Source organism: Macrobrachium nipponense, chromosome 12 (genome assembly GCF_015104395.2).
Source record: "Macrobrachium nipponense isolate FS-2020 chromosome 12, ASM1510439v2, whole genome shotgun sequence".
Classification (NCBI taxonomy): domain Eukaryota; kingdom Metazoa; phylum Arthropoda; class Malacostraca; order Decapoda; family Palaemonidae; genus Macrobrachium; species Macrobrachium nipponense.
This window is the reverse complement of record NC_087205.1, coordinates 16,644,808-16,656,542: the sequence shown is the minus strand read 5'-3', so window position 1 is coordinate 16,656,542 and position 11,735 is coordinate 16,644,808. Positions and strand designations below refer to the sequence as shown.

The 11,735-nt window shown below is 35.3% G+C and overlaps 1 protein-coding gene across 1 annotated transcript in view; it reads right to left on the bottom strand.

The window, feature by feature from the left end:
• Positions 1-2,134: 2,134 nt before the first annotated feature.
• LOC135224368 (protein toll-like) overlaps positions 2,135-11,735 on the bottom strand; it is a 73,646-nt gene continuing 64,045 nt past the window's right edge. Inside the window, exons 4-6 of the mRNA XM_064263314.1 lie at positions 9,494-9,630; positions 8,291-8,557; positions 2,135-5,674 (exon numbers count right to left, since the gene is read on the bottom strand). Of these exons, the coding sequence (XP_064119384.1) occupies positions 5,492-5,674; positions 8,291-8,557; positions 9,494-9,630 (587 nt within the window). The 3' untranslated portion in view covers positions 2,135-5,491. The remainder of the gene's footprint in view (positions 5,675-8,290; positions 8,558-9,493; positions 9,631-11,735) is intronic.

Sequence of the window (11,735 nt, the reverse complement as noted above, 5' to 3'; positions counted from 1 at the left end):
GCTGTTAACTGAGGGCTGCTTGTACAGTGTTTTAGCATATTGAATACAACAGAGTGCCTCATTGGTGTGGTCGGTATATTCTTGGCTTGCCACCTCGGTGACTGCAAGTTTGATTCTCGGGCATTCCCCTGATGGGTGAGGTGTATATTTGGTGAAAGAAGTTCACTTTCGATGTGGTTTGGAAGTCACATAAAGCTGGTGGTCCCATTGCTGAATAACCACTGGTTGCATGCAACGTTACAACACCATACAAACAAACAAGTACAAAAGGGAGTTTGTGTCCTGTCAACTTCATGAATTGACAGTACAATTGCACCAGGTGGGTAGTCACTCAATCTGTGGATCCCTCGGCTAGATACATTCCAGGCAGGAGGAACATTGTGGCAAACAAGACAAGTCGTCGCAGTCAATTGCTGGGAACAGTGGGGGCACTGCATCAGGAGGTAGCAGAAAGTATTTCATCTGTGAGGAAGGCCAACAGTAAACCTTTTCGAGATGAAACAACAAAACTTGAGGTATTTTGTCGTTTTAACCCTCCAAACGGTTTTCATACTAGCCTGGCCTAGTTTGTGAACTTCAAGGATTTTTAAAACAGTAGGGGTTGGGGGGTCTGTAACCTTTGAATTTTTCGTGAAATTCATAGCAAAGACTCAAAATCCCTCTGTTCACAATGACTGATTAAGTTTCTCGATCACCACTCCTGGGATATTTTGTTGTTAACGACCCAGACGAATTACTAGTGTCCTGTCAAGATGCTGCGTAGCCATCTAAAAAAAGACTGGATCTCAGACCTGAGTTTTTAACACTGTTGGCACATGCCAGAACAAGAAAGTGTCCAAAATCATCTTTAGACTATGAGAAGTTAAAAGACAAGCTTTCAGTACTTCTTCACCTTCAGATACCAATACGTACTGTGCAAGCTAGAGCACATGATGTTCAGGGCCAGGCTCTTGCATCACTCAAAAAGAACTCTGGTTCACAGGATTTTGAAGGCCAGTTTGTAGCTTGCCAAACCACCTTATCCTTATATCTAAGGGACGTCACATTACCCACAGGTCTTGGACACTTTCTTTGGGTCTGGTAGTGGCTGCTCGGCAAGTTGCGTAGCTAATCCAGTGCCACTAGAGGGACAGTTTGTATCTGCTAAGATCTTTGTTATGAAAGCGAGAATGAATGAGATGTCTGGTGTTCTTCCTTTCTCTTATTTTTCTCCTCAACTAGCGGGCAGTGGGGAGACTTGATCCATCATGTGCTGGAACTGGTTAGATACAGATAAGTGAGCTCCCATTCTTCATTGTTTCTGCACAATACAAATTCCTTAATAGAAGTAAGTCCCTTTCTCTTACAAGGGAGAGAGGAACTGACAACAATGTTGGTGACTAACAAGTTTTGTTGTCTCCAACAATGTCAGGTTCTTTGTCTTCCTCCAAGACAATGTAGGCAGAACTTCACATCGTCTCTATACCCAGATGTCTGGTTGTTGGGTAACATTTTGCTGAACAGATCAGATGCATACAACTCCTTCCTATATCCTATCTTTGTTCAGGAAGTGAACCCAGGTGAGCTGAACTTAGTTCTGAGGTTTACTTTATCGGGCTCCCTGTGGTCTTAACATACATGGCAAACTTCAAGCCACCCCTCGCTCTTATCTGGACTGGAAGAAAACTGGTATGTCACAGCATTGTTGTGGTAAGCCATTTGGGCTGCACCCGCCTCCTCCACCCCCATTGGCTGACTCCTGTTGCCTCCAAAATCCTTGTGCTATTTTAACCGAACTCCAGCAGGCACTAAAAAATTCCCCTTACAGCGCCAGAGAAATTCTTCTTATGTTAAGAGCGTAGGTTTGTTTTGTCATGAAAATACACATTGATTAAAAAAAAAATTTTGTGGAAGGAGACTAGTTACAAGATAACTATGAAAATGTAAGGACATAGAACTAACGTACTGGAGGTGGTTAATTATGATTAATGGGTTTGTATGAAAAATGCATTTCATGTTATAAACAATATTATATAGTATTTTAGCATTACAATACAATTAAATATATTGTAGTAATTATTTTGCATGGAAGGAGACCTAACTGATGAAACTGCCTGCTGTATGAAAAGTAAAAAAAAAAAATTTTACTTTTTATTACAAACATACAATGATAAATATAGTTACTTGGAGAGATCAAGCTTTTATATTGACTGATTAGTTTTCTTAAAATTAAAAAAATTTGAGTTTTTGCCAACTTACAAAGCAGATGTTATATTTTACATGTATCAATACAATTTCTGTGAGAATGGATGTTTTATAACCAAAGTTTTTAAATAGTATACCAGTAAATGATTTATTGAAAGAATGTATCTGTACACTTCATAACACATTCTATAATACAATGTACTAATTGGTACTTTTGGCAAGATGTTCTCACTTTAATTTTGAATGAATATACAAATTTGTTATTGCTTACATGTGGTAATCACTTTATTTTAGAGCAGATAATGAATGTCCTGTGGTTTAGACTGGAACACTGAAATTTTCACAAAGGTGTGCCATTATATTTTGGAATCCATACTCTACCTTTTTGCGAGGTCCTGCTGTACTATAAACTATTAGAATGACAAGCTGGAAGTGACGCAATTGCTAAGGAGATGGTAGCATATATTTGAAGAGCAGATAACTGCAGGATGGGAAGCCTCCACTCATATCTAACAGTCTTCAGGGTGTCAGTGCCAGAAATCTTAGACTTAAGTTCCCAGAGAAGATCAGGCTGTCATTGAAAGCTATAGTTCAGGACAGATGTTGGTGTATCCTAACTACCATATATTTCACTTTTCAGATGCTAACACTATACGTAGTTTATGGCACAAACTAGCATATCTTGCTTACTTAGCATTACTTAGTGTTCCAAAGTTACTATATATTGGTCGTTTTTCCAATAAATCTGCAGATTTCCTGGAGACAATTGAGGCTTGTGCAAAAGTGGTTAACCTGCCCGACATTAGTCTTGAGCAATTAGTGTTCAAAGTTAATAACTGATTACTACCGAATAAAGTGGTGCAATGTATTACTATTATACATCAAATGAAATCTAGGCTAGATCCTTCATGCCATTAAGTTTTCAATGAATTAAAAAAAAAAAATTTTTTGGGGGGTGGTTTACAGTCAAATTTTTTATTTACCCACCCACCCCTATATTTTTTTCCCCCCCAGATAGTCATGGTTTTAGGTTCATTTTTAAAGATTATATGAAATAAGAAGAGTTCTGTATAAAAAATTATGTTGCTGTGCCTAATTCCTTATTTTATACAAAAATTTTTGAATTAAAAATTCTTATCATTGTTGAGCCTTAAAAAATATTGCTTTAAATTATGTATTAACATCCACACTTGTACCTTGGCGACACCCCCGACTCAGATCAGTAGTAAGAGAGAAAAATGAAAAATTGAAAGAAATCAGGAAGAAAGGAAAAACAGAAATAAAAAAAAAGATAAAAGGTTAAATAGTGACAGAGTGAAATGGATAAAAATAGAAACAGAAAGAGCAAAAAAAGAGAATGAAAATGCTTGTCTACTATAGTTTAAAGTCTGTGAGAAAAAGTCAGGCGGCATGGCAGACAACACTATAGGTGCGCTCCAATTGACCACTGGTTGCAGCAAACCGCAGCACCCTCCAAGGTTATAATACTTTCGCGCCCAATCTAAAGTTAGTCTGCACTTCGTGTTGGACCTAAAAAATGCCACTTTAGAACTTTGGAAACTGTGCAGGATGTTCACTTTTGCCTGTAACAACGTCAATACAAGGTTTTTTAATCTTCAGTCAATACATTCCCACCTGTAACTCCAAACTGCCATTTTTGAGGGTTAGACCACTTTCGCACTACATGCCTTAATTGTCCTGTAAGTCTTCTATTGCATTATAATTATTTTCCACTACTTCACAATGCACTTTGTAATATATACATTTCAAATTGGAGCCTTTGGCTATTTTGGCTAAAGGTTACTTATTATACAATGCTTCAACAGTCGCTGTAATATCAATCCACTGTTCTGCAGGATTTTTGGTAATTACAACCAAAGACCAAGCACCGAAGTCAGAAGGCAATTTATTCCTGACACTATCCTATTGCATTGCCTTAACAATGACTTCCTTGACATTGCCTATACGTACGTACTGTATTACATAAATTTGGCTGGAGCGCCTCAGTGGTGTGATCTGTATGGTCTTGACCTGCCACCGCAGTGGCCGCAAGTTCGATTCTCGGACATTCCATTGAGGGGTCAGAGATGTGTATTTCTGGTGATAGAAGTTCACTCTTGACGTGGTTCGGAAGTCACGTAAAGCCGTTTGTCCCATTGCTGAATAACCACCAGTTCCATGCAACGCAAAAACACCACAAACAAAATGTGGCTGGAGTTTATGTTGGGATTATAGTTCTATTTTTACCTTCACATTAAAACCAACAAATAGGTAACTACTTCCACTTTTTCTCTTATTTGAAGCCAAGATTACTACTGTAAAGTGCTCTCAGACTTTCCTACTTCGTGGAGAGAACATTCAAGGAGACAATTGATGCAATCATTTGGTTGCAGGTAACTATGCAACGATACATAGAGGCTGCCAGACAACTGTAATGTTCATTGTAGTTGATGTCAATGCTGCCGTTATTCCACTGGTCTAGAAATACTTGAAGAATACTATATACGTACTCACTTGAAGAATACTATATACGTACTCTGATTTGGATAAGGTGATATGCAGATGCAGGTGCTAAAACACTAGGTATAGAAACTGGTAAATTTTGTTTAAGACTTAATATGCTTGTTTATTTGGGGATTTGAGAGGTGCTTACTGCTATTTTCTACACTTCATTTGAACTGAATTTGAGCAAGTACTTTTCATTGGTGGATATGGCAGTACAGCAAATCTCATTAACCACACATGCGTCTGTATTCAGAGAAACTAGAATTTGCTCAATATCCTAATATATAATCTAATAACATTAGTGGACATTTGCTGAACACAACCTGGTTTATTTTTCCTTATGTATTTTTACATTATATACACACTTGAAACAAGCTTCCATACACAGTATATATACAACAATATAAAGTTTGATGGACACATTAAGCCTGTAACTGTACTTCACATTAACCTTCAATAATGTTATAGTATCCAGAATAAGCACCATATACACAATGACACACTGTAAGTGTACTGTACTTTGTCAAGTTGTGGCTATCCTTTTGTCAAATTTTTCTACAGACACTACTGTTTCCAGTATACAGTTTCACTTATTCCAGTAGTCATAACTCCATGGTTCTGATTACAAACTTGGAATACTCTGTTGCTCCATGATGCTACACTAAAAACAAACACCAACCCTGAGATTTTCAAGTTGTTTATATCACAAGTAGTCCACACTCAATCATTTCCAGCAGCATGATAACACTGGAAGTGTACCATTACACCTTTATACCATCTAACATTCTTGTTTAGTATTGGCTTAGGCTAGTTCAAATTTTTCTCCCTGCTTTTCTTTTTTCTTATTTTTCTTTGTGAGAAGATGTAGAGGATGCGGCATTGCATATCTTAACTTCTCCCAGAACTTGGGGTCAGTCTTCAGTAGGTAAGTCCTTGTGGTAAGGTACAATCTCAATTCTTCATCTAATTCATCTTGAGGAGGTACCTAAACATGGAAACACAACATTAGATCTGAATGCAAGTTAACGAGCTTTATTATTTTCTTATATGAGAAATGATTAAAATTAAATACCTATAACAAACTTACCCAACATATTCTATCCTATTTAGTATAGTATGTGAAATATTTTCTGATTGTAAAGATCAGTGTTACAGCTTTACTGTATTGGTTCATATATTTATAGCAAAAGTTTGGACATACAATGGTACCTCGACATACGAAAGGCTCATCTTACGAAAAACTCGAGATACGAAAGCAAATACGAAAAATTTTACAGCTCTACATACGAAAAGTTTTCAAGATACGTAAAGTCCCGAGATTCGCCCGGACCACCGAGAACAATTTTAAAACTCCCGCGCCGCCAGCTGAGTAAACTCGCCACCATCCTCCCGCTCTCCCATTGGTTCCTGATGCTAGACACCCCATAAGATCCTGCTCTCCTATTGGTCAGCATCTACCCCTTGTGCTTTAAGTATTCTATTGGTAAATTGAAAAACTTATTCATGCAACACATTTAATAAAAAAAAAAAACATTAGGTAAAGATAGAATAAAGAATAGAAATGAATGGTTATTATACTGTTTGGTAGTTTCAGTAGTTGAAGAGAGATAATGAAAATTTATGGCTTACTGTGTAAAGTGATTGCTTGGCGATCGTTCGATACTCTTAAGTGCTGGATGTAAACAAGTTTGGAAGTTTTTTTTTTTTTTATTATACTATAGTTAATGGTTACTTAATAATTATTTCAAATGAGTTCATGCAATACATTTAATAAAAAAAATTGTGAATTAGATATAAAATATAAAATAAATCAGACTGCCAACAAATACGTATTTTTTAGAATTCTTCTGTTTTAATATTACGTTATGTATATGTTTCATTATAGCTGTCAGTAACTCGGTATCTCCATTAGGTAAAGATAGAATAAAGAATAGAAATGAATGGTTATTATACTGTTTGGTAGTTTCATTAGTTGAAGAGAGGTACTAATGAAAATTTATGGCTTACTGTGTCCTAGGAAAAATGATTGCTAGGCGTTCGTTCGGTAGTCGGTACTAGTAAGACTGTAAGAGCTGAATGTAAACAATCGATTGGAAGTTTTTTTTTTATTATTATAGTTAATGATTAATTAATAATTATTTGAAATGAGTACATACTGATTATTTATACATTTTATTGGCATATTCTAAGCTTTTAGCTTCTTGGGTTTAGATGTCAGAATCATAGACTAGGCTACAGTAGCAACCGCTAACATAGGCTAGGCTTATTGCTAAGGGACATATGCTAAAGCCCTAATATATACAGTAAAAATGGGGGTGAACATTACATGCAGTTGAATATTACTCAAGTATGTACAGTATTTTGCCTTTAAGGAGTCATATTTCTTCCGTCGGATCGGCGTCGTAACCCTAGAACATGTGTTTTAGGCCTGGAAATATAATTTACTGTGGTGTTTTTGGAGGGCTTGGAACGGATTAGCCATTTTACATGTAAAATATGGTCCAAGATACGAAAACCTCATGATACGAAGGGCGCCTCGGAACGGATTAATTTCGTATCTCGAGGTACTACTGTACAGTATTAAGTTCAAAAGAATTTTATTCTCTATGGATATATACCATTTCAAAACTAAAATTTATTTTCCAGTCCAAACCAACGGCTAGAGATTCTCCTCCCTATACGATTTGATTTGGTAAAAGTCCCATAGAGGAGCATTACTTAAAGGTTGTTTGCAGAGTCCCTTTGGCCCCTAGCTGCAACCCTTTTCAAACCTTTTACAGTACCTCCATTCATATTCTCTTCCTTCTAACTTTCCTCAACCCTCTCCTAACATAGTGCAACTGCTTTGAGGTTTTCCTCCTGTTACACCTTTTCAAACCCTTTTATTGAAAGTTTTCATTTTAGCACTGAATGACCTCATAGGTCCCAGCATTTGACCTTCATCCAAAACAATAAATTCTATTCTGATTTCTGAAAAGAACATCACAAGTTGAAAAGCTTATTAAATAGAAGAACTACACTGAACCATTTGAAGGGTCAAATGTCTCCAGTGGAACCCGTCTAGAGCTAGCCTCTTTGCTTCCAAGTAGCTGTCCAGTTTTTAGATAAATTTAAATATATCTTCATTGTGGGTATTTATCAGTACAATTTTTTTTTCTCAAAATATTCTAAGGCTAGGGGATTATAGTATACTGATTTGGTTACAGTTTGTGCATATCCTCCAGTGAAGGTCTCTACTTTGCATATCAATTTACATGCCAAACTGTACAGACTACTACATTGTTAAAAATTAGGTACTGTATATGTACTATATATGCACGATAAACCAGAGTTTTTTTTTCCCTTAAACCCTCAAATCATTTGCTAGAAAATTTAAAATTGTAATAAGTTATATACTGCAATTCATTATCAACTCCTCAAAGGTAAATTTAGAACACTATATGTGGTTATGCATATTCATCTTGTAAACTTTATTACAAAACTGTTTTTCCAAATTCATCTTAACTATCTTATTTAAATGGCATTTTGAAAAGTAATTCAAAAGTTATTTTGTTATTTTTCTTATAATTAATTTAGGAAATACTAAAGATTTTATGCTTACCTCTCCTAGTACAATCACAATGACTCTGTTTGTTTTGTCTTTGAGAGCTTTGGAATGGGCAGCTTTGAATTCAAACTGGCCCCAAACATTTTCAATAAAATTACGTGAGAGGACAACAATTGTCCTGTGACTCTCCTCCACGCTGTGATGTATCTGATTTTGGATGTATTCTCCTGGGATCCAGTCTCTGTAGTGAAGGCAGAGCTTGTATTTGGGGTCTTCATTTTCAAGACCAGGAACTAAAATGTTGTTGACAAATTCTTCGTCCTGAAATGAATGATCACCATTAAAGGTACAAAATTAATTACAAATTACCTTGCTCTTTACAGTGATAAAATGGATAACTATACAAGAACAGTATGCAAGTGTCTGGATCGTACAGCAATCAATCAACATTACGCTGAAAATTATCACATACAGTACGTCTGTTTTTAAAATTACATACGACTCTTTAAGTAAACCATGATAATTATACTTAACAAAAATACCAAATTGGTGGTGACATGTTTAGAAAAAAAAAAAAAAAAATCCTTAAAGATACTATCAGTATATAAGGTATTGTATGTACTGTCACGATCAGATGACACAAAGCACTGCAAACTATAATAAAACCTATTAAATGTGCATTTGTCCTGTGTCTTTGTGTCATTGGGTACTAAAAAACAAATGGCTGTTCTTATCATCTGACAACCTAATCAATGGTAGAGCAATCAAGCATTCACTGAAAAGATCATTAACATTACTAGATGCTAACATTTACAGTGTACAAACACATAAAAAAGATTTAATAAACTCATTTTGTTGATGCAAGCTGACATACTGAAGATCCAAATATTTCCTTGGAAGTTTAATTACAAACTGCCATCTACAAGAGTGGTGTGTGTGAGAGAAGGGAAAACTGTGGCTGAATTTGTAATTGCAATAATTAATTTGCAATGGTGTAATGGTACAATTTAACATCATTTCCATCCTCAAAATATGCAAGTGCTGTAAATTAAAACCAGTCATTTTTTCAATTTAAAATTCAAGAGGTGGAACCACATCTATTCAATCTATTGTGTATCTGAAAGATATATGGGGAGTCCTAATACATAACACAAGATTATTTATTTGTTTTTAACTTTACCTAATTGCATTTGACAAAGTCCTATCTACACTTTAGAATATTCAGTCAATTTTAAATTAATTGGTAATGGGACTTACTTTACTGGAATAACTAATGAAGGCATCATATTTCTTATCAGCATCCTTTTCTTCTTCAGCCACAGCCCACAGACACAGTCGATGAGTAAACAGCCAAACCTTTATATCTTGTCTGTATGTATAGAAACTCACAGTTCCTGGATAAAAAAAAGAAAAGAGATGAAAGTAGTTAAACTCAATGTACTGCACTCACATCTTACTCACTAAGATAATAGCAACTAATAACACTTTTAGGGAAATATAATAAAGCCACGTTAGAAAGTAACTTAATCAAATTACCTATGTAAACCAAAGTCTCCATTTCCTATTTCTTTTACTATACATCATTTAACACTATTAATATTTTGTTTGTTAAAAACTGTAATGTTATAGTTAGAAATACACTAGAAATCTTTAAGATTTTTGAGGACGACTCTTCATCTGAGGAAATAACTACTATATCAAAATTACTACTAGGAAAGATTGCTTATGTCATGTCCTGCCTAATCATCTGACTACTTGACCATTCTTGTTTGTTATGATTACGCCCACTGAATGTCCATTTGCATATTTTGATCAATAAGAAACCCAGATTAGTATCACATGGTTTGATTAATTCATATATTTTACTCACTCCTACTGTAATACTTGTATAGGATGTTAATGAACAAAGCTTATTGAGCTGAAATTGCTTTGCACAGTTTTGAGCCATTTTTCATTATCAGGGTGGTTAAACAAGTCAGTCTATTCAATCAAAACAAAACACAACCCATATGGCATGCCCAATTAACACATTAATCACGGTAGCAATAATTGCACCTTAGTACATGAAAAAAATTAGTCCACCCATATACCCAATCCATATTTATGAGTATGAACCAAATGATTGATTAAGTGTAAAAAAAATTTTTAAAATCTGTTCTTATGTGGTTCATTTGCATAATACCACTGCAATAAGGCTGTAGGCAAAGCGTGCGTGAATTACGTATATTCACTTAAATGTTTCGAAACAAGATGACACTATTTTCTGTTTGCTAATCATTTCCTAGGCTTTACATGCATTTTGCTCTTGGTATCCTGTCTCCTAATAACATTGTAAAAATCTTATATGATTTCCCGGTTACTGGAAAATACACGTGTTGCTGTAGTTTTGGTAATTAATTAATTATATTAATTCCAATTAACACCCAGAATCTGTCAATCTATTTGAACAGGGTACTTGACGATTCTTGTACAGCACACTTTATTTGGAAGTCTTTATTGAATTTGCACCTCAAGCAAAAACTGAGAGAAAATAAAAATGCTCAAGAGCCTAGACGCAGAACAGAGAAATATTAAATATAGTATATGCAAGTTTGTTTTTACCATTCAATAGTATTCTTAGACAAACTCAGTACATACATTACGAGCGAAATGTGAAATATTTAGATGAGTTACTGTGTACAAAGTATTTGTCATCAATGAGTAAAATATGTGGTTTGGAATCGATGAATAAGGTTAATGCAGTTCATCCCATATTTCAAACAGGGTCAAGAATGAACTTCGCATCTCTTGTAAAGGGTACTGCTTTCTGCCATTTCAGCTGGGCCATTGCTGTTTTATTACAAGACTACTGAATATTAAAGGTTCCCCTTGTTATATTATACAACAAATTTGGTCATACACTTTACAACAATGATTTGGTAGGAGAGACGGTCTTCCATCCCCTTGTCCATGTAAAAAAATGAAGTGTTCAGAGACAAATGCCCAACTTATTATGATTCTTTTCACTATGCTCAAATTGATAGGTGGTATTTTAAAGGCTGCAAATACAATGCTTAATCCACCAATTTACCTTTGAAAAAAGTGGTGCAATGGGATGTGCCTACTACAGTTGACAGTGGAGAACAATCTAGTGAAGTACATGGTCCCAGCTATCAATTAGAGGCAAAGACACCGCTAGGATAAATCTTTGGCTGATATTCTGGAGGATGAGAGTAAAGCCCTCATCTTAAACTATCAGAACTCTGATTAATAAACAGAATTCTGTAATCAATTTTGATCTAACTTCAAAGCGTTGTTCTATTTTCAACAGACTTTCTCATAATATTTTAAGCTACAGTATTAGATTTCACACCTCCCACCTTCTCACTTGTTTCATACACCATCTTCATTTATTACTACTATCTTGTCAGATGTCTTACTTGGTCTTAAGTGCCCGGACTTCAGTACTAAATAATAAATGTCCATCCAGCCACAGCTCCAACATTTTATCAGAAATAAA